General features: G+C 40.0%; 4 protein-coding genes across 4 annotated transcripts in view; 1 reads left to right on the top strand and 3 right to left on the bottom strand.

Annotated features, from left to right (window-relative positions):
* Positions 1 to 8,889, bottom strand: part of mapk15 (mitogen-activated protein kinase 15) — a 10,155-nt gene extending 1,266 nt beyond the window's left edge. The window contains exons 1-13 of the mRNA XM_008306650.1: positions 8,729 to 8,889; positions 8,379 to 8,545; positions 5,604 to 5,702; positions 5,089 to 5,118; positions 3,899 to 3,989; positions 3,349 to 3,479; positions 2,799 to 2,962; positions 2,164 to 2,303; positions 2,016 to 2,073; positions 1,256 to 1,393; positions 912 to 1,017; positions 431 to 752; positions 4 to 136 (exon numbers count right to left, since the gene is read on the bottom strand). Of these exons, the coding sequence (XP_008304872.1) occupies positions 4 to 136; positions 431 to 752; positions 912 to 1,017; positions 1,256 to 1,393; positions 2,016 to 2,073; positions 2,164 to 2,303; positions 2,799 to 2,962; positions 3,349 to 3,479; positions 3,899 to 3,989; positions 5,089 to 5,118; positions 5,604 to 5,702; positions 8,379 to 8,468 (1,502 nt within the window). The 5' untranslated portion in view covers positions 8,469 to 8,545; positions 8,729 to 8,889. The remainder of the gene's footprint in view (positions 1 to 3; positions 137 to 430; positions 753 to 911; positions 1,018 to 1,255; positions 1,394 to 2,015; positions 2,074 to 2,163; positions 2,304 to 2,798; positions 2,963 to 3,348; positions 3,480 to 3,898; positions 3,990 to 5,088; positions 5,119 to 5,603; positions 5,703 to 8,378; positions 8,546 to 8,728) is intronic.
* A 2,640-nt stretch (positions 8,890 to 11,529) lies between these two features.
* Positions 11,530 to 17,053, bottom strand: vps28 (VPS28 subunit of ESCRT-I). Its single transcript, XM_008306639.1, has 10 exons — positions 16,990 to 17,053; positions 15,384 to 15,447; positions 15,240 to 15,268; positions 14,964 to 15,001; positions 14,765 to 14,854; positions 14,084 to 14,189; positions 13,867 to 13,968; positions 13,370 to 13,423; positions 13,190 to 13,281; positions 11,530 to 12,665 (listed from the first exon to the last, which is right to left on the bottom strand). Exons 2-10 carry the CDS (start codon positions 15,421 to 15,423, stop codon positions 12,545 to 12,547), a joined length of 672 nt encoding a protein of 223 aa, XP_008304861.1. The 5' UTR covers positions 15,424 to 15,447; positions 16,990 to 17,053; the 3' UTR covers positions 11,530 to 12,544.
* Positions 17,054 to 17,323: 270 nt separating this feature from the next.
* Positions 17,324 to 20,619, top strand: aunip (aurora kinase A and ninein interacting protein). Its single transcript, XM_008306616.1, has 4 exons — positions 17,324 to 17,412; positions 18,541 to 18,654; positions 18,812 to 18,968; positions 19,133 to 20,619. Exons 2-4 carry the CDS (start codon positions 18,562 to 18,564, stop codon positions 20,134 to 20,136), a joined length of 1,254 nt encoding a protein of 417 aa, XP_008304838.1. The 5' UTR covers positions 17,324 to 17,412; positions 18,541 to 18,561; the 3' UTR covers positions 20,137 to 20,619.
* The window catches only part of cap2 (cyclase associated actin cytoskeleton regulatory protein 2), a 25,975-nt gene continuing 21,694 nt past the window's right edge, over positions 20,457 to 24,737 (bottom strand). Inside the window, exons 8-13 of the mRNA XM_008306628.1 lie at positions 23,469 to 23,661; positions 23,148 to 23,311; positions 22,838 to 22,961; positions 22,232 to 22,314; positions 21,589 to 21,732; positions 20,457 to 21,471 (exon numbers count right to left, since the gene is read on the bottom strand). Coding sequence (XP_008304850.1) covers positions 21,388 to 21,471; positions 21,589 to 21,732; positions 22,232 to 22,314; positions 22,838 to 22,961; positions 23,148 to 23,311; positions 23,469 to 23,661 — 792 coding nt within the window. The 3' untranslated portion in view covers positions 20,457 to 21,387. The remainder of the gene's footprint in view (positions 21,472 to 21,588; positions 21,733 to 22,231; positions 22,315 to 22,837; positions 22,962 to 23,147; positions 23,312 to 23,468; positions 23,662 to 24,737) is intronic.

The following is a 24,737-nucleotide window of genomic DNA, read 5'->3' as shown; positions in this document are numbered from 1 at the left end:
CTTACCACGTTAGCACTGCTGCCCTCTGTTGGTGATAGAGTTGCATTTCCATTACTGGTCTGTGCCACTAGTTTCCTGCTGGCTGTAGTGGAGTGGCAGTAATGAGGAGGACCAGCTGGACTCCTAACAAAACCATCTAAATGAAAAAAAACAAAACAGTTTGTGCTCTCTATGTTAAGCAATATGCAGGTATACTGACTTCTGTAATGTATATACAGCTGTACTGCTGCAGTATTGTACCAAACCAATATTTTTTGTTACCTCACTTTAAGTAATATAACCAGAATAAATTTAATTTAATAGAAAATCACCGCATTTTAAAAGGTAAATTGTATAAACAACTGTAATATTGTCAATTTCAAATACTACAAAACATGGTCAGTAGCAAAAAATTACTCAGGTTCATTAGTGTACAGATAGATTTTCATACTTGGGGCATGTGTGATGGGGTTATATGTGATCTTCCCTAAGCTGGGGCTAGCTAATGGGCTCGTCTTCTCCACAGCAGGTGGGGGGGATGAATTCACAGGTTTGCTGACGCCTGTATGTGAAAGCAGCTGGTTTGTCTCATCAGTCTTTACATGTTGTGGTTTCCCTTCATGGTTGTCATCTTCGCTGGTGTTTGCTGCCACCGGGCCCTTTTCTGCTTTATCACACTTCACGCTGGGCTTCTCCCCGCTACTGACGCAACCGCCTTCCTTTGGCTGGATCAGCCTCATCATCCCGTGATTGGTTCTCCTCTCCAGGATCATCTGCATGTAAGGAAGAGGAACATTTAGGAGGTTTAATCAGCGTGATCAGATTAACTTCCACTAATGATTTTTAATGCAGTACACTTCACAGTAATGAGGTCTGCTGTGTAAAATTTGAATTCGGTGCTGCTTTTGGAGCATTTATGACTCATTCTGCACCTCATAAAGTTTGTTGCGGTACTGAACCACAGATAATTGCACATCATCATCCACTGGCAGCACGACATCGCAATTAAGAGCGGGCTCTTTGGCTGGATTATGGAACCTCCAGGAAAAGAAAAACACAGTTAGAGATGCATGACAGCACTTCCTGGCAACATTAAAATGACATAATGGTACAATGATTGATCTCAGGCACATAGAAAAAAGAAAATAATAATTCTTGCTGTTCCGCTAAGCAAACAAAAGGTAACATAATAAAACTCTACAATCATTTTGCTGTTCGGGAAACCTGAACACATCTACTAAACCATGGGCTGATGTGAATGCCTGATTCTTAATACCTGGCTACATATGGGTGTTGGAGGGCTTGCTCAGCAGTCAGCCGCTTGTCTGGGTTAAAAACTAGCAAACCCCTCAGCAGGTCGAGAGCATCAGGAGGTACAGACGGCTGGAGAAGATCCTCCAAAGGCACCTGTGGTCTGGTGATGGAAGAACAAAACAGGAATGAAACAGTCAGAGAAATAAAATACAAGTCACAAGATTTACTTACCTGAAAGAAGACAAAAACTAGATTATTCTAACAATGATGCCTCTTTAAAAATAGTCCATGAGACAGTTCAAGCAGACATTTAGACTGCACTGCTGATTTAGACGTCTCCTGTGCACCCATCCATCGCAGTAAGGTGGCCTATTTAAGCTGTCATTGCTTAGTTTACGATTTTGTCCTGTCACTGCTGCATCTTTCCATCACTGCAACAATCAGTGCTTCTGCTCCCTGAGCATTTAATCAGCCTCGCCTCCACTTGTAGGCTCTCATAATAGTGTTCTCGGTGGAGGGGAAGAAATTTGTTATTGGGACTCCTTAAAATAGCCCAGTGCTGGAGTGACATGATCAGAAAGAGGCCAAGCATGAACTGTACATGCTATTTACGTACTTATAAATAACCTCCTTGTGAGATGACTGAGTACTATGCTGCAGGTCAACACTGTTTTTTTCGATTACCCGATTTATATGTACACGTACACAAAAACACATTTGATTTGTTAACATATTCTGTGTAGTGTAAAACAACATAAATTGGAAAGAAAATCTAGTCTTACTTCAGCAACATTCTCTGAATGACAGAAGATCCATATTCAGACTTGATTGCAACAATATCTGAAAATGGAAAGGTATTTATTTAATTCAAAGTATAAGTAAAGTGTTAAGCATTTGAGGAAATTTAATTTGGAGTTTTTTTTTAGTCACCTTCTGGGCTCGGGTGTGGTATGGCACTCATGATCTTCTCTATTTGGTTGATGGTGGATGTTCCTGGAAACAGGGCTTTTCCCAGCAACATCTCTCCCAGGATACAGCCGAGGCTCCACATGTCCACACCTTTCGTGTACCTTCGGACAAGATACACTCCTTTTACAGGCTGGTACACTGAGAATTACTACATAGCTTTACATTTTGTGTTCCGTCCCATTAAGAGAAGACCCCAACTTATATTTATATTTTACCTTGCTAGCATGCCTACATGATGACATATCATGAGTGAAATATGCAGTTAACACCATGGCTGAGCATTACTGTATTGAAACTGCAGTAAAAACACATATTCAGCCTTGCAGGGTTTCAAATATAACAAACCTAAAGAACTGATCCCGTAAACCTGCAGGCTAGGGCTTTCTGTGCCATTATTCTTCTTCAGAATTGGTTTCTGGTTCGAATATTGTATGGCTAAATTACTTTGATGCACAGAAATGAGTGTTAAAGACTTTAATAAATGACTGGAGAGGGATTTGAAGACAAGTATGTCATGTTTCTGTTCTTCACCGTTGTCAAAATCATCTGTTGTGAAGAAAAAAAAAGCTGCAACAGATGCTCGTCGCAGTTGATACCTTGCGGATCCCAGCAGGATCTCAGGAGCTCGATACCAACGTGTTGCCACGTACTCCGTCAGTGCAGGATTCCCACCGTCCTCTTGGATCTGGTTGAGCGATCTGGCCAAGCCGAAATCACACAGCTTGACAACACAGTCAGTGTCCAAGAGCACGTTGGATGGCTGTGGGAAACACAGACAAGAGAAACATTCTTCACAAAGACAATAAGAGTCTGGTTTTCACTTAAGTTCCCAGAGCTTATCTAAGGTATGAGAAGAAAAAGAGGTTTAGTGAGAGAAAAATGAGGAATGAAAATCAAATTTCCAGGGTCAAGAGTCTTTTTGTGCTGACGTGAGCAGATTTGCTGCAGGATTGTGTTACTGTATGTGACATTATTGTATAAACACAGCATTTTTGAGCATTGAGAATAATAAAATAAAGCTATATATGCAAAGTTCAACTGTCAATTTGGGATTTTTTGGAAATTCCAATAAGATCACAGTACATTAATGTGATTTGTTCCACATGTTATTCACGTATTCTCCATCTGATAATATCACTGATGTACCTTTTGGTCCCTGTGAATCACATTTCCTGAATGGAGGTATTTGATGGCTTTGAAGAGCTGGTACATCACATAACGTTTATGGATGTCCTTCAGCAGGGTGCCTTTCTTTATCACTGCATGCAGGTCAGTATCTGGTACACAGCAGAAGGGAAAATTTGTTCATTATATGGCAGCAACAGTCATTTCAGCCAGTGGTACGATTGTAAATAATCATCACTCAAGATCAGCATCCACGGCCATTTTACACACACACACATCCTCATGTATAATAACATAAATACTGATTTCAATCCAACAGTGTGGCTGAAATCAAATGAAATGAGAAACAGCAGCGGTCTGGACTGTGATGCTGCAGTACAGTCAAGCATTACGCTGCACAGAGGGAGAGGTCTGTCTGTGGACTCTGCAGTAAAACAGTGCAGCCAGCTAAGGGAAGCTTCCACACACACACACGCACACACACACACATCGGCCTGTTCAGTGCCAAATTAAACTGCCATGAACCACTGCAGCCTCCCTCAAGTTGAATGATGATTATTCCAACACTCACCCATATATTCAAAGATGAGGTAAATGTCTTTATCATTTTGCGCTCTGATGACATTTAGAAGTTTGACAATGTTGGGATGATCGCCAAACTCCTGTACAAAGAATAAAGAGTTTCAGTAACAGAAACCACGCACGTACACACCCACACCTGCACACACACACACACACACACACACACACACACACTGGCTACTGTTTGACCTGTAATAACTGGCAGGCACTGTGTCAAGGTTGTGTAAACAACAGTGAAATTTTCAACAGTGTTTACATAATGGACTTTATAGACCATATGACTAAAGCAGTGGAAGATCAACAGCTGATTAGGGGGCAGTGGCACAGCTGAAGGTCACACAAATGTAGGTCAACAGATGAAAAAACGAAAACGGAACATTTTCCGCGTGGGGGTGGAGAACAGTGGGTTCATTTTTGAAAACACAAACTAAAAAAATCACATTCCCTATTTTAGTTGTTTTGAAACTTAAATGCATTGGGGACCTGTGCCACTTGCACTGCATGCTGTTGCCTGCATGTTTTGCTACAGTGGATTAAAAAAAAAAAAAAAAAAGTTTAGAGGTTTCCAACTTGTGCAATTTTGCAATTGTGCAAGTACTTTTACCCAAAAGTGGATCCCTTATAGGCAAGGACAATGTCATCATGTGTTTGTTTTTGTGTTTTGTTTTGTGACCCAGTGCAAAACTGGTTTCAAACTTTGCTAGCAGGTGTGATCCATGGTTAGGGTGAAAACCACATTTGCACAAATGTCCTGAGCATGGAGTCCCAAGTTCAATTCCCAGCCAGCCAGACCTTTACTCCCGTGCTCTATTTCCTCATATTTCCTCTCTGTCTACACTGCATTGAATAAAAGCAAAAATGACAAAACCTACCAGCACAATCCTGCCTTTTCAGCAGAAACATGGCAGAACCGTAATGGAAAAATAAATTGTAGTGCACCAAAATACACAGAGTATGTAATACTGGAAAAAAGTGAGGCTGTTCAGTGAAGTGTACTGTTAAGTAATGCAGTTACATCTAAAACCATTTTACATATAAACCAGATGAAGATAAAGACGATGAGAGTCGGACTGAGATCAATAACATTTGAGTCTTCAGGACCAAGATTAGAACTCAAAGGATGATGGTCTGACAAACAGTCGAGCTATTATTTAATTCACACATAATTATTATGGTTACCTGAAGGAACATGATTTCTCTGAATGTCCGCTGTAAAAAGAAAAAAAACAAAAGCATTACAGTCATGATATGAACTACACAAGGAAGCAGCAGTCTTGTTTACCAGCCATGTAAACTAGGTACACACAAGCCTGCTGTTCTATTCAATCATTAGCCAGACTTGTCTTTGTCTTGAAACAGGTGAAGGAGGTCATTTATACTGAACGGCTCCATTAGTCGACCCCAGCCTGGGAGTCAGAAAAAAATCTAAAGTGTTGCAATACAATTACAACATAGAACACTTGAAAATTTGAATTGATGATGATTTTTTTCACATCTACACTGTGTTAGAGCCACATCAGACCTCTAACAATAACTCTAATAATCCCTTTCCAGTTGCATTGTTTCATTTTTAAGCAATCGGAAATCATAAAAACAAGCCGAAATGTTGGAAACCACCAGCCCTCTATGTGATAAAGGTTAAGAGTTCACAGAAGTTACTTTACTGTACTTGTTACAGCTCACGTAGTACGCACCTGGGCATCTGTCCTGTTTCTGAAGGCATCAAAGATCTTCTTCACAGCCACAATCTCGCCTGTCTGTCGATCAACTGCTTTCCAGACAATGCCATAGGCCTGAGACAGATACAAAATACAGTTAACACTTTATCAGCCGTATAGGAGCGGGTACATATTCAATGCCAGTCAGTGAAATGTCAACTGCAGGATTTGCACCCAGGAATACAGACACAAAGTAGCACTTCCTCCCCCATTACAAATGAGCATTTAAAGCCAATTGTGTATCTATTAGTCCAATTAGCAATAGATCAAACTCTCTGATTGTCTGAAAACACATGAGATTTTTACTTTTTTCCTGTGCTGCTATAAAGTGGATTTTAAGAAATTTTATCCCTGTATCAACTTGATTTTTATATTGTGTTTATATACTGACAGTCTGAGGAGTGAGTAGGGGAGTATGTATATAATGTAAGTGAGATTTTCATGATGTGTATGTGGGAGTGAGGGTGTGAGGTTGCTAGGCTGTGAATATATGTTTGATCATATCATTTTAATTGCATGTAGTAGCTTAGATACCAATTTTATACTTAAAATTATGTCAACCTTCTCAGAGTCTGAAGATGGAAATTGGCTAGTGGGTAACTCTGGTACGATGCACCTTTTCCTGTGTGATTAATGTTTTTGTGCACAGTCCCTGACAAATAAATAAAAATGCAGCAGCATGTCCCAGAGATTTTCCACATGTTGATTTAAATGCAGTGTTCTCTCTTGGAAGTTCTCAGGACACTAAGTTCCAAAAAAATATAGGTATGTGCCTTTCTGGCTTCCTCCCACACAGTCCAAAAACATGTTGAGGTTAATTGGTGATTCTAAATTGTCCGTAGGTGTGAATGTGAGTGTGCTTGGTTGTCTGTCTCTAAGTGTAGTCCTGTGATAGACTGGTGACCTGTCCAGGGTGTCCCCTGCCTTCACCCTGAGTCAGCTGGGATAGACTTCAGCCCCCCCACGACCCTAGTGAGAATCAAGCGGTGTATAGATAAGGGATGGATGGATAGTTAGAAAATGTCAAATCCCTCATGGTCACTATATTTCTACAACAAAATATGGAGGATTTGAATCAGTAGCTACAGCTTTGACTAAGGTGGAGGGTGAGGCAGGTAGTGAAGTCAAGCGTAACAGAGGCAGGGCATCAGGATACACTGTTATTGTAGCGACATTGTCATCAGAGGCTAAGGATCAGATTCACACAGCACTGGAGACTCTTTGTATCGGGCAACCAGGAAAACTGATAATGAAGTACACTCACTGGGAAATTTAACAAAATGACATTTGAAACAATGCACAGTAAATTCAGAATAATATCATATAATAGAGCTTAGTGTTGGCTGCTATAGAACTACTTTACAGCTCTTTAAATTTAGTGCTGCCGTCACTTCTTTCCTCTAAGAAACCCTGTCCAGGATGCTACTACGCCAACAGTAAACAGGTTGAACAGCTGCGTAACCTGAGTCACCGCCGCCCTCAGGTATGCCAATATGACAGCTCTACGTGGCAGTTATCACCTGGTTATCTGAAGCACAGCAGCAATTTGTGAATCTCTGTGGACACACGGTGGAAAGAAACCCAGTCTGTTTTTAGTCCTGTGGCAACCGCACCAGCGGAGAGAAAAACAAACGGGTTTGGACTCCAAAGGGAACAAGCACCCGCACACATCAGCTGATTTGCAAAGAAAGAGTTTGTCCTGCCAAAGTAAATAAACCTCTTGCTTACAACACTGCTGTTCACTGAGGACCTTAAGTCTGGAGAATTTCAGGAATTTTCTTAAGGCTAAAGAACAGAAGGAACTTAAGTGGTAAAAAAAAAGAAAAAAAAAAGTGATGTACAGGTGGACGGAAGGGTTATTCCAGAGCACTCTAGTGTGAAGAGTTTTGTTATTAAGATGGGATTTTGTGCTTCCATAGCATGTTAGAGAACACACAGTATGTGTTTATTTTTCAACATTTTGTCTATTTGCATCTATATGCTCAGTAACAATACATATATGTTGAGGCAATTTTCTCAAAATGAATTTTTTCTCATGCTCTGAGCCAGAAATCTCAACTTCAGCAGCACCTACATACATCAGATTTTCTACTTCTATTCACATCTATGTCCTGAAGGTTTCTACTGGCTGTTGAGTATTTTCTGATTTATGTAGTTTAAAAAAAAAAAAAGAGAGCGAGAGAGAGAATGTCAAAATATCAACAAAATGAAACGTTTTTCAAAGTTGGCTTGATCACTTCTGGAGATAAATTCAAAACAAAATTTTAGAAAATTTGATGTACAACTAAAATAAACAAACAAACAACAACAACAAAAAACAAAACTGATGATCTTATTGCAAGAATTCAGCTAAAGATGTTTCATGTTGATATATATTAGTTGAACATTTTTCCCTGATCCCCTTTCACCCTACTCAGGACTTTCATGTTTCCATAAGTAGAAGGTCTTTCAGGGTCCATTAGACCCCAAGAAAGAATACATGCAAAATATTTGTTGGTATTCATGATAGACTTTTGCACTATGTTAAATAAATTCTCTGATAAGTTGACGTATTTTTGGTGCCAAATGCATGACAAATGTCCATCTTTTTATATATATATAAAAAATCTTCAAAAAAACCCCAAAAAACATCTGTCACCTAAACCAAATGGCCTGGGGTCCAAAAGTCCAGAACAGGGTTAATTCTACGTATAACCACATGCAAATTAACGTCCATTTACATTACAGCAATTCAACTAAAAGGTCACTCACCCCTTTTCCAAGTCTCTTCTTGATTTCATACTTGAGAGAAATGTGTTCCTCCACCTCAGACACGTTTCCTGACTCATATTTTTTGCTCATTTTTCCCCGGTTTCAGTTCGTGCTGCTGCTGCTGCTGCTGCTCACACAGAAATCCTCGCCAAGCTCCGTGATAGTTCCTGAAACAGACCACTGTCAGTTTCCTCAAAAGAAACGTCGCTAGCAGTAAATAAACCGTTTCGAGAGAAGCCTGCGGTCCGGTCTGAGGTGAAGCATTCAAGTCCGTAAGACTCCCACAACACACAGCAATGAAGAATATCACCGATACAGCAGCCGAGCGTCTCTGTGGCTTCGCACCTTACCTGACAACTCCCCATGCAGACGCCGCGTTGCTCACTTCAGCCAGTCAGTGTCGGTGGAGGAGCAGCTTAGCTTCCACCTCCATGTAGTCACTGAGAAATACACAGTCTACTTTAACCGGCACTAAGCAGAATGTGTTGTTGTGTTTTTTTGTGGTCAAGGTGAAGTGTTAGTGGTCAGTTTAGGAGCTGCCACACTTCTGCTGCAAACAGACGAGCCGCGGAGTTTTGTCGCTATCTGTCGTCCTGGTAACGAATACGCCGCCGTCTGCGTCTTAAAGGGGCCGCAGCACAAAAGCTCGCCACACGGCCGCCATGTTGTCTGGAGTGTTTTTTTTTTTGTTTGTTTTTTTAATTTTGTATTTTTCATCGCGGTATATACATCATAACAATAACACAATCTAGCATACAAATGACCTGAAATTAATAATTTAAAAAAACTATTGAAAAAATATTAATAATAGTAATTTAAAAAAAAAATAAAGTATGGTTTTAGTTTTAAGAGTTGAGCATTTCAGATGGTTAAGGGTTTAGGTTAGTGGCAAGCACCAACGTCGGCTGAAAAATCGCCAGTGTGTCAAAAACTAAACTTCCTTGACTTTCACTTGAGGCTGGTTTTAAAAGAGTCAATCTGCATAGAACCCATATCAGAATGCTCAGTGTGTGTGTGTGTGTGTGTGTGTGTGTGTGTGTGTGTGTGTACACAAGTGCTATAAGAAACCTTACCTCATATCATCACAAATCAATAGGTGAACACCCATTTCAGCTACTCCTGCAACTGGAGGTCAACACCAACCCATAGCACTACGAATAACTTGGTAAGTGGTGCAACTAACTCGCCGAATGCAAATTATAAAACAATGTAAAGAAATTAAAATGACATAAAAAGCAACCAGCACCTCGCCTTTAACGTTAGCGCAAGACAAATTAGTCTCTTATAATCTCAAGTGAAATAAAGGGGGGATAGAGGTAAGGTGATATAGTTGGTTCTTTCTTAGTGCATGATTCTGGAAACAATGATGTGATGGAGTTCCTACACGTGAAAGAAAGTAATACAAATTTCTCTGAAAAATTTGCTCTCATTATTCTGGAATTTAGCAAATATAAATAATGTTGGTAATTCTAACTGACCTAAAACAGGAATCGTTTTGTCTGATTTAATATCAGACTGTGAGAAATAAAAGGTTAAATGTCTTTTTATACAGTGTATGTAAACTTCTGGTTTCAACTGTAAAATCATCACTTTAGTCCTTATATTCACATTTACCACTCATTCCTTTCTGTATTTTCTATATGACATGTTGGCTGTTTCATATGAAGGCCTGTCTCTCTTCCACTTGTGCTGGGAAACCAGCTTGACCTTGGTGCTCATGTGCAGAGGAGGCCTAATTTTCCCTCTATTGAGGATGTAAATCAAAGAGCACAATTCCAGGGAGGAAGAAAGGAAGACAGACCCACACAAATACCTCTATGAAGCCACAGTTGGCCTCATTAGTTAACAAAGCTCTATCAAAATGGTTAATCAAAACTCACAAAGACTGAGCCTTACACCTTTTTCCTGCTAAGAGGGGTAGGAGAAATAAACTTCCTTATAAGATGGAATATGATTTTATATGATTTAGTCTTAGGAGTTGGTGTTAGGAAGGCAAGAGGATGGTTTATTGCAATAAATAACTCTGATGGACGCCTGCTTGTTGCTCATTGTGTTGCATCAGTATTGCAAGTTGGCACTGAATGCTTTTTTAACACTAGATTTTATTTGGACTATTTCCTCTTTTACACTAATGCTTGAGCAGTTAGGCATCCATCCATCCATTATCTATACACCTCTTAATCCTCACTAGGGTCGTGGGGGGCTGGAGTCTATCCCAGCTGATAGGGTGAAGGCAGGGGACACCCTGGACAGGTCTCCAGTCTATCACAGGGCTACACTTAGAGACAGACAACCAAGCACACTCACATTCACATCTACGGACAATTTAGAATCACCAATTAATTTCAACATGTTTTTGCACTGTGTGGGAGGAAGGCAGAGAACAACCCACATTGCAAGAGGAGAACATGCAAATTCCACAGAGAAAGATCCTGGCTGTCCTCACCAGGATGCGAACCGGCGACCTTCTTGCTGCGAGGCAACGATGCTAACCACCTTTCTATCTTGCAGCCCACAGTTAGGCATACTTTGTGAAATAAAAATGTGTTAAACCCATGCAGTCAACTTTATTTATGTTATTTTCAACTAAGGTAGCGAATAAATTACAGCATTGGTACTAATAGTAAGCAGGGTTTTTCCTGGCTCAGAATGGGTTTTGGGCATGTCCACCACTGACAATTACCATGATCGGTTCGCAATGAGTCTGTGTTACTTTATTTAACAGGAAGTGCGTCTGTGTGTGTGTGTGTGTGTGTGTGGGGGGGGGGGGCAGGCACCAAAAACTCCCTGATAAGGTTTCATATTGGCACTAGCCTTCTGAGTTGTTATCATTCCAGCTTGAGAGGGTTCTGTGGGTCATAATAAAGCTGCCTTGTATAATCTGATGTGTGCACTGCACTTAATTGTAGCTTGGAGCCAACACTTGTATACACAATGCAGAGCCAATGGCAGTGGGTGAGTAAAAAGAGGCAAACAGTCTTGGGGCAAACAGGTTAACCCAGCAATGATGTGCATCTGCTGCAGTCGTACGAAAAAAATTACAGCTGACATGCATGTAAAAAGGTCTTTATAACTATAATAATTAATTTCAAAGTTAACTATAAATATGGGAATATGGCATATTTTCAACACAAAACACAAACTGAAAGTATTTTATTTTTTTAAAAGTTTATTTCTAAAAAGGTGTTACATGCTTTTATTTAAAAATCAAAACTATTATTTACAATGATAAATCTTCATAAATATGTTCTCCCTAATGGTGTTTGGGGGTTGAAACATATTTAGTAAGCAAAATGAGGAGGAAGTGTGTCCACCTCTCTTTTGCCCACGATGTGGTGAAACCCTCACTTCAAAGGAAATATAGATTAGGCATGTTAACAAAAGATAGGGTCAGAAAAACAAGCAATCAGCATTTCCTTCCATCCTAGTTTCAATATAATGCTTAATTTGAAGTGCAGTCTGATCATCTTGCAGTCAGCTCTGTTTGATTTGCTGACAGACAAAGCAGCTTCTTTTACTCTATTTACACACACTATTATACGATTCTACAGTAAAAACCTATGTAATAGGAAAAACACACGGTGAACAGGTGACAGGTAGTGGATACAATTAGGGTACCAAGAAGAAAAAAATAGAAGAATTCCTCTTTCCAGTAATACAAAGACTGGCTGTTGCAACCTTTTCTTCATCTGTAGGCCTTTCCAAATATATTTGTAGAATTATTCTTTGTTGAACTGCAAAACTTAGGTACAAAATTAGACCTTTTTTTTGATGTCACAGTATAAAGAGTAAACTGTTTTGTCAAGTGGAGAATAAACAGCCAACGGTAAAGGATTTATCAAACAAATTTGGATAGAAAAAAAAGGCCTATGGAGCAGCTTGCAGCACAGGAATGAGCCCAGTGGGCTGCAGGCTGCAGGCAGCATGATGTACCACAAACAGTGAAGGCGGCGGAGTTTGACTTGTACATAACTTGATAATGGAACATCAGAACCAGATGTACAAAGAAAAAAAAGAACTGCACAGATATGAGACAGAAAACCTGTCCAGTTATAAATCCACTCCCTGCCAGAACAATCAGGAGAAAGTAGAGTGTATTTTCTTTTAACTTAACATGTATCAGAGTCAGAAATCCAGACAGACAGTTCTGTGATGGACAGATGCTTTTAAGAGGAATGGAGGAAGCGGTTGAAGGCGTTGTAGGCCGACTCCAGATCGAACAGCATCTGGCGCACCTGATTATCATCCAGCTCATCAGAGGCTGACATGCTGCTCAGGGTGGTCAACCTGGTGAAAAAAGATCCCGTAAGATAATAGTTAAGACAAAACATAACTTAATAAGTGGTTTAGGTTGTGGCTTTGAAATGCAAACTTATCACAGAGTGGGGTAAGAGCTGCACTACTGAGGGTCAGTGTAACTTATACGTCATAGTAAAGATTACACGACTAAGTAGCCACATTGTTGTATAAAGAAAATAACAACATGTATCTCTGCTGTGGTTCTTAACTGTGACATGTCGAGACTTAGCTCCAGAACCAGGAACTTCCACAGGACTAGCACTACTCTGCCACACCATCAAAAGGCTACCACAGTAACTACGTAGCTAATACAGTGCAAGATGCATAAATATGATGCAGATTACAAGCTGCAGTGTGCGTCAAAAACAAAAAAAAAAGTCCCCTTGAAATTATTGCCAATAACTGCCAAATGTCCACCTACCATGTTCTCAAAAAACTGCAGCAACACATTGCAGCAGTTCTAAATAACAAAACTGGCATGCTGTATTAGCCTTCTCGCTTGAGTGACTTACCAGAGACTGACTTTGTCCTTAGCCTCTGAGTCTGGAGGCATGTTGCTCATTCTGTTCATGGTTTCCATCAGCTCCCTCAGGTCTGGTTGGATCTGGATACATGAAAAATAATTAGTGTCTTCCACGTCTACTTAAGTGATTGTTTACTGTTAACACTGTATGCATAAATTTAAAATGTACCTCATCCATGGCCCTGATCTCCAGTCTCAGCTTGTCCATCACAGTGATGAAGAGCTGAAGGTTGTAGAAGGTGAGAGAAAGTGACAATGAGATGCTGTTGAACATATTTTCAAAAATTTCCCACTCAGCACGAGAAAATATGTTATTTGTTTTACAGTCAGCAACACAAACAGTGTGCACAGCTCTAGCCAGGATCTCACTGTCTGTCCGCTGATTTTATTAGTTTGTGTGATTTTATGAGATGAAATGGAAGCTGGCAGTGGATACAGCTGGCAATATCCACTCACATTTTTCAGCGTCTGACCAGAGGATGAGCCAAATTACGTGAAACCACTTCGTCCACTTAGCTCAAACTGAGCGCACTAAATCATTTCATTAAATAAATACATAAAAAAAGCCAGCAACAATTTTTACTCTGGCACACAGCCCAAACAAAGTCTCTTGTCTGAACTGACTGAACTGACTATTTAATATGATTGTGGAGAGAAAGGACATACAGAAACTATATCTGCAATGCAGCGGTTCAGGTTGCCCTTGTCGTCCTTGATGGTGATTGGCCGATCCTCCTTAATCCTCTCCATTGCTAATGGGCAGTCGAGCTAAGAGAAAATGACAAAAGGAAGATTCTTCAGAACATTACAGAGATAAAACAAATCAAACATCATTGTTGAAAAATGAATTATAAAAGAATCTGTGCTCCAGATGAGAACTCACTCTGTACTTCCTGCAGAAGTCATCGATGGAGCCCACGTCAGAGCCCTGCACCTGTTTGAAAGCAGCCTTATACTGAACCAAGAGTCTGGAACAGGAGGCTGTGTACCTGAAACCAACACATCGTCATTTATAAAAACAAACAATTAAAGTACTGTGTGGCATATTTGTTAAGTCTTACAATCCTCTCAACGTTGGAACGACCAGGTTTGAAAAGTGTGTTATCTTCAAAACATTGCTAATGTGTCGGTTGAACTGCAGGCCAGGCTGTGCTTACACAGAGCAGATAGGAGATAAATGTGATAGCAATTTAAAAATGTAAGTAGTAAAACATCTACAGTATGTAGAGTCACCATTTCTTTTTCAAATATTGGTAACACCTGTTGGTACATGAAAAATGTTGTACATGTTGATTCCAGTTTTTTTTTTCCAATTTATGTGAAATGAATAATTAAATAAGTCTTTTTTTTTCTTTTCTTTTTGACTCTATAACTTTGTTACACTGCACAGACGACATTTTTGAGTTCTCCCTACTTCCATCCATGGTTGTGCTGTTTCCATAGAGGTGCAGAACTTTTTTTTGCAGTGAAAAATTAACCCACTATGACTAAATAAAAATGCAACAGGAGCAAATGCTTGGGGTTCAAAGGGTAAACATAAAATATGAATTTAAGTATAACTCACTCATTAGGTGTTACACAGTCTTTGATGTAAGCCTTCTCCAGAGCCTGCAGGGTCTTGACGACAGCAAACAGTTCTGCCATGTTATCATACCTTTAGAAACAAGATAAATATCAAGATGTTACAACTGGCAACACAATCAATCTATTATTTATAATGTATTTATGTTATATTGGTTGTTGGTAATATGTTTAGCACTTACTTTTCTCTTTCCCTTGCATTTTTGTATAATTTCACCTCCTGAAATGACATGATTTGGGATAGCTATGATAAACAACTAGAAATATCACATAATCTTAATATCATTTCCAAGGTTTAACTTTACTGAAGCATGGGAAGTTCTTGTTATAAAACAAAACTAAACTAAAAAAAACAACAAAAAAAACAATAAGGTAATTGTTGAACATTTTTATGGTTACATTATGTTAAAAATCCTGTTAGCACAGCAGTAATTAGAACATTAAACTGTTAAATGTACCTCATATAACTCCGGTTTATTGGCTGGAGCTGTGGAAAAGAAAACAGTGCAATAAAATAACAGTGGGATTTACTGTTGAAAGGATGATGACTGGACAGTTCGAAAATCTAAATATCAAGCACTGTATTCAACTGAATGTCTTACCTCCTCCTACTCCTCCTGTGACTGGTATCCCGTGGAACATGATGGTGATGAATCAGAATTTGATCTGAAAAAGATTCATGTCACAGTTTATCTCGGAATATCCAGGCATATCCTACTGTGGCAAACCAATTCATCATTTGGTACAGACAGGTTTTCCACCATTTTTGGTTATAAGTCTCACTGATAAACACCCTGACATATCCCTTGTCTACGTAGCCTCTTCCACCTCTGTCGCTCTCCCCATGGCTTTCATACAGGCCTCCCAAGACTGGGCCTCTTATCATCTCTGTACGCACTCTCAGACCTCCCATGGTGGAAGCTTTGGCCATCGGAGACCAACACCCATGACCTAGTGTCCCCAACCAACTTCACTTTGCAAGTGACATACACCAAGTGGCCCACTTCGAGGGTTGACTGACTTGATGCTGGGGTACATATAGAGGCCAGTGAAGGGAACTGATCCGGTGATATGTGGTTCTAGCTTGCCTCTCTGAACGTTCACCTCAATGTAGTGAGGCGACTCCACCTTCTTCACCCTCTGCGTGCCTATGGGTTTTACTTATTTCATGATTTAATGTGATAGACTGGCGACCTGTCCAGGGTGTCCCCTGCCTTCGCCCTAAATCGACTGGGATAGACTGCAGCCCCCCGCGACCCTAGTGAGGATTAAGCGGTGTATAGATGATGGATGGATGGATGATTTAATGTATGTCAGGGTGAGATGATGCCTTTATTATGATTATTTTCTATGTGTGTAAATGTAGTTATTTGTGTAGTTGTCATGGATGTGTAAACATTAAAATTATTACCTATGTACCTTTATAAAGAGACCAAAGTAGTTAATTTCAAATTCAACATTTTGATTTTTAACTAAAAACAGGTATTTAACAATGAGCAACAATTACGTATATCAACTGAAATTAAACACTTTATCATACTGAATCTTTCAGCTATAGCCCAAAGTGTTGTTAGGGTATATCAGATGAATATGGAAATTAAATCCTGAGGGATTATAGAAATTTGAAGGCACTGGATCTGATGGCACTGAAACCAGTTACACATGTCCTTTTTCAGATTGGTCTTGTGTTGATAATTTTCAACAGAACACATATATTAAATTCTTAGTCTTAGATTCTTTAATGTCCAGTTTTGGGTGCGACATACTGTACCGAACTGACCCAATAAACACCAAGAATATGTTGTGTCATATCTATGAACTGGCAGACACTACTTGGGTTAATAATCACAGCTTCGACACAGTGGCTGAGCGATACAGAATTTGACAATGCCACCACGCTGAGTTTAAGCCCTAACATCCACTCGATGAAACTGTCGATCCACTGAGTTTTCCTGCTGAAGAAAGCCGATCTTTAGCCACCAATTGCTTGTTTTGCCGAATAAACTAGCCCCAAGTTAGCCGCCGAAGCTAGCTCGTAAGCACTTCCTTTATGATATATGAGGACTGGGCCGCATAGGTCGTTATTTATTAACATTAAACTTTGTATTACTGATAATTATTACGATAACAGGTTAAATGACCTTAGCCTTTCTCACGACATGTCAATTATAGTGTTTAATCAACGAAATTAAAAAACACTTCACTCACCCTTTCGGCAAACTGCTGTGACGTCGATGTAAACACACCCTTCAGCGAGGACCCGAACACGTCAAAATATTAGGTGTCCATCGCGCCTCGCTAGAAATGAATCATTTTAAAGATTTAGTCGTTTTGGACACTAATATGAGTATAGAATTTTAAAAATCCCTTCTTGGATGCTTATATGTTACATTTAAAATTGCTTGTTGCTATTATTAGCTACATTAAAGTAAAGGTTTTAAGTCTTGACCACATTATAGCGTTTTTGTACAGTCAAATATCACGAGTACCTCAACGTGAAGGCGGCAGACTCAAACAAACAGACGAGGACGAAAAGAGAATAAAAAGACAGTGTATTCCTAACGTTTTAAAGTTAGATAGGTTCAAGAAAAGCTGAGGCAAACAGAAAACATTACGGCGCAACTTTATGAGGTTAGTTGATGATCATTTGAGTTGCATAGCGAGCCTAAATAGTGCTATGATTATTAGCGAAGTTTGCTAACAATGGTTGTGTAGCTAGTTTAGGATTAAGGAAGGTCAATGTGAATTCTTTCAGCATCACTTACATTTAGTCTTGGATTTTCTCGACGTTATTTAACGTGAAGCAGAGGCGTTGTTGTCTTGAAGCATTGGAGGCTTAGCCCAATCCAGAAATGTTTAGATTTTAACTTGATAATAGCACCACGTTCAAGTTATTATAGAGAAAAATGAATAGAGACACGGTGCTCACTGCACAGTAAAATCATCCCACTTTCTTTTAATGCTTTCCTTTGTCCCACATTGATATAACAGAGAGTACAGGCTGGGTAGGTCAGTAATTATCTTACTGTCTGTCTTGCAATTAGTATTATTCATGATGATTTACAGCTATGATTATATGCACTGAGCAACACCAGAGCTCCAGCTGGAGGGAGTTTGGTGCATTTTATATGTTATTAATACTCTGTAATCTTGGTGACTAAGCCTTTAAATAGTCCAGAAGAAGATACAGGTGCTTGCGAAGGGAAATAGCTCACCTCTAAAGTCCCATAACACAATAAACTAAAAGCTAGCTGTGAACGCATGGTGAGAACCTACAGCACATCATCTTGTCTTGGCTTTTGTTGCCTTTATCTTCATCAAAGCTTCTTATAGCCGAAGCCTGCCATTCATTAATTTAATTAATTTGTTAAGTAATTACAACCAGATGCCATCAATGACAAGCCCTGCAGTTGGTGCGCTGTCTCACACAAGCTCATAGAAAATACACAAGTGCCAATTAGTGTGAAGTGAATCTGCTGCTTAAATGTCACACAGAGGATCCATGTCATACGCTACTTGTATTGCACAACAAGATCATCCTACTTTTGAGAGATGTAGTCCATGATGGGAATGACAGATGAATAAATTCAAAGCTTTTTAAAACATTCAGGGCTATCACATGGACGCCCAGCCAAACGCTGCCGCTGACATAGAGACAAAAGAATTGTTTGTACAATAAGCTTCTGATACATCTAAACTCTGCTTTTAATTCATGTCTGGTTTACCCAATTCACAAAATGATTTATTTATGTTTTGCAGATCTAGTCTACATTCTCCACTATGAAGGGCTCTAAAGCAGCAAAGCAGACCTCCAATCAAGGGGAATGTGGTGTTTGGCTGGACACTGTGCAGCTGAAAGGAAAAGCTAAACAGGTAAATGTGGAAACAGGCTATAAACATGGTTAAATGGCTGCTTCATTAACTTTCAATTCAGCAGTGAACTAATTTATTAAAATACCTATTGATAGCCTCTTATTCTGTTACTGCACCTGGATGGATAATACTTTATTCTGCACATCTTGTTTTTCAGAAACGTTTTGCCCGCCCCATTTCTAAATTGCTGAATCCTTTGGCCAATGGTGGAGGATACAGTTTAGCTGTGGCACTCAACTTCACTCAGACCAAAATGGAAATGCCAAAGACTAAACAGAGCTCTATATCAACCTTTTTCACCCCTCACCGAAGAGGTAAGTGGTAAAACTCTGCTGGAAGGATTATTGTCATATTAAGGAAAGCCAGTCTGAAGCTGATAAAGGTGTAGCCTGTTGACTTGCTTAACTACAAACTGATGCAGTGAATTATTACATTTTGTGTTAAAATATTGTTATTTCTTTCTTCTTTCTTCAAAAAGTCCTCAATAAGATGTCAACTTCTGAAGTGCCCGACATCAATCCAGTGCAGTGTTTTTCATCATCTACATCCACAACTGTAGCATCTGGGAGAAAACGAGGACGTGAAATGTATCTTGAAAAGTCTGACTCTGAGCCTGCTGTGGATGATGAGTGGAAAAATGAAAATGTGACAGAGACGGAAGAAATGCTGCAGCAGAGGCAGACAGCAAGTCATTCTCCTCTACAAAACTATGAATCTGAAGAAGAGAGGCGTGAGGAGTGTAAACCACCACAGAGTAAGAGGAGGCTCACTGATGCCTCCTCATTGCCAGGTGAAAGTCAACCTCTTCCACAAGCGTGGAGTCAGGACCCACTGCTCACCTACAGCCAGTATTATGACGATGAATTTAACCTAACTAACCAAGAATGCACTGCAGCAAAGAGTTTTAGCAGCTCTGAGCCAAGTTTCCTTAACAGTCTACAGAGTGAGGTGGACTTTGGAGGTCTGAGGGATGTGGAAGGAAGAACCTCAACTCAAAAATCCTTTAAACATCTTCATTCTTCTCAGATGGATGATGAGAAAGAAAACAGCTGGTCACTGTCTTGTAATTCCCCAGTTAAACGCTCACCGTCCTCTTATTTCGGACCTCTTTCTAATCATAAGTGGACAGAACCAAAAGTTGCTTCACCTCGAAAACACATCAGCCAACTGTGGAAAAAGTCTGCAAAAGAAGACATTCTTGACTCGCAGATTAAGTGGACGAAACCAAGCAGCTCTCCTCTTAAAAAACGAGCAGCGCAGCAGCGAAGCAGGGAGGAAGATGAGGACAATTGGGCCACGTTGTTTACTCAGGACTCTGAAGGCTTCAGGGTGATCGCACATAGAGGTCTGCAAACCAGGAGTCCGTTTAAAGATCAGAGTAATGTGAGAACTAGTGCTCATAGATCTCTGGTGGAGGAGGAAGAGGAGGACGAGATGCTCTTCACTCAAGACTCTCAAGGAAACGTTGTCATCAAGCACTGAAAAGCAGCTTTTACATGTCGTACACATTCCAGACCTCCTCCTGTGTGGATGTAGTCCAGCAAATGTGGATGTTGGTGGTGAAAAGCTGAAGTATCTTTGTTCTTAAATACACAATTTGGAGATGCAGTTTATCAGCCTGACTAAATACTCCTGTGATTGTCTTTGTCACATCTGTAGATCGTTTGTACATATCCTGAGATTTTAGTCTTTCTGCCTTCATTGTTGGAACTTCTTTTCGCCATGTTGTTTCTCCCTGTATGTGTGTGTGGGTGTGTTTTTTTTTCTTCTCTTATGCAAGATAAAAATTAACAAGCCGCAACTGGGGGGTTTTGACTTTATTTGAAAAAGGATACACAATTACAATGAATGGTTTTCATGTAAATTAAAGTTTTTGAAAAGTATTAGTGTTGATCGTTGTTATCTGTGCTATGCTGGTGCCGTGTGCTGCATCTTAGTACAAAACAGAGTGGTATACACTGTGATATAGAAATAGGAAGAAGTGATCAAGTGTGAAAGTTACCACTGAAGCCCATTAGTTATGACATAAAAGAAATTACTAGGTATTTAATTATTTTGTTCAGCTGATTTAATGTCGACTGCAGCACATTAGACCCTTTTACATTCATCTGGGCTGATTCATCTGAATGCTGTGTAATGCAGCCATGAATGCAAAATAAGCAGATCAATACTTACAATTACTACATGACTGCCATGCACTATACACATTAAAAGAAGTAACTAACATACACTTTATTAGATAGAAAATATACCGTATAGACGTGTTTGCTTGGCCACTGAAGGTTGTATGTGTTTGTTATGTAATTTTTTAGTTTTCCTGTAAAACTATATGTTGTGCTTTTGTTTAAAATGTATTAATATACAGAAACTCACCAATAAATGCCAGTTGTAATTATAGTTATAACCCTAAAATATACAGAGAAAATATTTTGAGGATGCTGAAATCTCAGCAGCTACATATTCTTAAAGAAAAGTTTGTGTTACTTAAACCTGAGATTAGACTACTTTATGACTCACCTATAGTACCGACAGTGTGGAGTTATAAGGACAGCGATTATTACTGATTAGGTCAAAGTGCTTGAGAAACCTCTCATGAAGTCACAAATACAGCAACAAGGAGTGGACTAAAAGTTAAATGGATGCAGTGCCTGCTTAAAAATTCCCTTTTGTATATTTGAGTAATGACATCAGGTGGATAGAAGTATTTGTGTCTACTGGTGATTCAAGCTACAATCAGCCTGCGATTTCTGTTGGTTCTGTCACCAGTTTGGAGCCGTTCCAAACTGTCTTGTACTGCTCCGGGACCGGGAACTCCCTCTGCAAAACAAACAAAGAAGTTTAAAATATCAGAAATGTTCAATTGACATGCCTGAGCTTATTTCTATTGACAGAACGGGCAGAGAGATTGAACTCATCTTTATAACGGACACTCACATAATCGTCTTCTCCCTCTGGTATCAGGATGTTCATCTCGGAGCTCTTGGCGCTGACGATGTCGCAGTTGAGGGAATCCTTGCTCAGGTAGACCTGGCAGCCCTCGGTCTTGTTGATGGAAATGGTGGGAACTGTACCCAACACCTGCGGAGAGACGTCTCACATTTACTGCACTGATGCAGCAAACAATAACACAATCACAGAAAAACATTCAGAGATTTGACTACACTGTGAACACTGGCCAATCAAAAAAGAGGCATAGTTCATTTAGAATCACTATAATCTAAGATCGTGAATATGTGGATTTAAGAGCTAGTGCATGTATTTTTTGTAAATATTTGAGAATGAGCGTGCATGCAGCCTGTTGCAGTCACTTCTGCTCTTTTTTCTGTTAGCAACTTTTGTAAGCTTTTCCCTCTCAAGCATGTTGGTGGAGAGAGTTTGTTTTTTGCCTTTATTATATAGGAAAGTGGGGGAAGGACTTGCAGCAAAGGGCCATGAGCAGGATTCGAACCCATGGCCACTGCATCGGGGACTACAGCCCCTGTATGTGGGTCACCAGCTCAACCTGTTGAGCTATAGCAGTAGCCCAGGTGGAGAGAGTTTTGGTCCTTTTTTTTTTTGCTGATTCTGATCTGCTTACCTGTAACTGAATAGCTTTGGAGTTGATGATCTCGACAATCCCAACAACGTTCTCAAAAACCAGGCCCAGCTTCTTGCAGTTGTCTGATGAGAGTGAAAACAGTTGAAATTAGGAAAATTAGCATCAGTAAATATTAGGGATGCACGATATAACAGCGACTACATCGGTATCGGCCGATATTAGTGTTTTTCCCATATATCGGTATCGGTCCGATGAACAAATGAACAAAACCGACGATTGTCTAACGTTAGCGCCTGCGCCTCGACATTTGATATTGCTGCTATTTCACAGATGTTTTTACCTAAATGGTCCTGGACTTGAACGTTAAATGTGTTTAAATGTGTTTTACTTTTATTACGTAATAAAGAAGACTATGTGGTCTAATTTGGGCTTCTTCTGAATAGTTTTCACGTTCTCACAGTGCTTACTTATGCTCATTTTTCAAAGTGAACAAAAATTGAACATCAACATCGGTAATATTAGTTATCGGCAATATCAGAAATCTTAATATCGGTATCGGCCAGAAATTTTAATATCGTGCATCACTAGTTCATTTGAATTTAAGCCCAAAACCTGTGACTTCAGCTCCGTTTGCAGGCAGCTCACCTATGATGATGGAGTTCATTTTGCCTTTAACCTGCACGGTGGAGTTGTTGCAGCTGAAGACGTACACAACCTGTTTCAGCTCCGTGTCATCAATCACCAGGTCATGCGTCTGCTCAAAGTTTTCCTGCAACAACAAGGGAACATGTTTTAAGAATAACCTGTGACACATATTAGTAATGATCTGACCTGGATTAAAAATATGATAAGCAGGTAAACAAATGCAAGTACAATATAAATGAAGTCATCAATGAAATCATAGGTCTAATTTAATTCCAAATATTCTGTGAACGAAGAGGACGTTTTAACTCACCACTCTCCACTTCTTCCCCTCCAGCTCCAGCAGAGGGGGTTTCTTCTGGGCAGCCGGCCTAGGTGAGTTCACAGCTCCGGGTTTTTTGCTTTTAGGAGTTGCCGTCTGAGGGCGCATGTTGGGGTTCTTGTGGGTCTTCTGGTCATCCGAGACATGCTTCAGACCTACAGGTGGAAAGAATGAAGAAGAACCATACAAGGCTATTAGGAGATGTCACGAGTCTTAGTTACCAGAGCTACCTGAGCATTTAAAAAAAATTAAGTCAAGTAGAAATGGTCCTCTGCTCTTTATCATCGTTCTCCGGCCCCACGGTGGACCCACCTTTAGTGATGTCCATGCCCTGGTTGAGTTGGGCGAACAGCGCAGAGTGCTGAGCTGCTGCACTGTCTGTCTGAGGCTTGGAGTCGTCATCGGTGAAGACCGGAGGAGGTCCGGGGGGAGGAGGGGGAGGCGGTGGACAGGGAGCACTGGGGGCCGGGGGGGAGTCAAGGAGAGAAGAAGGCGCAATCGGGCCCTGGGAGACGAAGGAAACCTCAATTTAGAGAGCAGCATTTTAAGTTTGTGAGCTTTTGATGAGAGAAAAGACAGACCAGACAGGGGTTCAGTGGATGACAGATGTAGTAATACATATTTCCAGCAGGGGGAGTATTGAACAAGAAATATCTTGCAGCATGGTGGTAATTTTGATGTCTTTTTATGGGGAGTGTGGTTTGCCTTGACGACATATAGATACATACAGAAACACTTACTTTTAAGGCCAAGTAATTCTTGAATTTCAGTTTTTCCATTTTACTCCACTCTTTGTGCCACACAATTACATGCCGTGTTTTCTTGGAACTCCACCATTGCACCATTTTGTCAAACAGCAGTATTATCGTATACAATTTTATACACACAAAAAATCCCTCTTGTTCTCTTTGGGAACTTTGGCTCCTCCCTTACCATTTAAAATACAGTTCTACGTGTTTGAACAAAGTTTGGCTCGACAGTCTGAGGTTGTAATGAAGTTAATCAGGTCCCGTAATGAAGCTTGATGTGTTTATAATAATTACCAGCCGCGGTTTAACTGCTGAGCTGCATACAGTAAAACTAAAGCGGACAGACACTTTCTGAAGCCCCTGCACAGCTGCCAGAGACGCACTTACTGCAGGAGTTCAGAGGGCTGGACTGTCACTTAATGCGTTTCTGAGCGCTGAGACTTGACCTTTGACACGAGGCACATGTGTTGTGCATGTCGTTGCTGAACAATGCAGACCTGTTACACTAAACAGCTCAGCGCATACCACTGGATTAGAACCAGCATGTGTGTGTGTGTGTGTGTTCACGCACGGCTGTAAAACTGTCTGACTACCTCTTTGTGTTCACGTCTTGTGGGTTTGTGCATTTGTGTGTGTACACAAACATTAAGGAGGGAGGAAAAAATGTGCTTTTTTGTGTAAATTTTGAGGCCTGCTTTTAGCCAAATAACCTGTTTCACTGGAATGAAATTAATACAAGTGAAAATCAGACATTTATGACTGTAGGTAAAGCAATTAATCAGTTGTTAGACAGAAAGTAAAAGTAATATGCAGCTATTTTAATAATCAGTTA

Source organism: Stegastes partitus, unplaced genomic scaffold, assembly GCF_000690725.1.
Source record: "Stegastes partitus isolate 25-593 unplaced genomic scaffold, Stegastes_partitus-1.0.2 Scaffold46, whole genome shotgun sequence".
Lineage (NCBI taxonomy): Eukaryota > Metazoa > Chordata > Actinopteri > Pomacentridae > Stegastes > Stegastes partitus.
The sequence above is the reverse complement of the archived record's forward strand: the minus strand, read 5'-3'. Positions and strand labels throughout refer to the sequence as shown.

Coding starts and splice junctions, on each gene's coding strand:
- vps28 (XM_008306639.1), bottom strand. CDS start 15,423: ATGTTCCACGGGATACCAGTCACAGGAGGAGTAGGAGGAG. Junction 15,002..15,239: donor ATAAACCGGAGTTATATGAG/GTACATTTAACA, acceptor ATGTCATTTCAG/GAGGTGAAATTATACAAAAA. Junction 13,424..13,866: donor GCATTGCAGATATAGTTTCT/GTATGTCCTTTC, acceptor TACAACCTTCAG/CTCTTCATCACTGTGATGGA.
- aunip (XM_008306616.1), top strand. CDS start 18,562: ATGAAGGGCTCTAAAGCAGCAAAGCAGACCTCCAATCAAGGGGAATGT. Junction 18,655..18,811: donor TGAAAGGAAAAGCTAAACAG/GTAAATGTGGAA, acceptor CTTGTTTTTCAG/AAACGTTTTGCCCGCCCCAT. Junction 18,969..19,132: donor TTTCACCCCTCACCGAAGAG/GTAAGTGGTAAA, acceptor TTCTTCAAAAAG/TCCTCAATAAGATGTCAACT.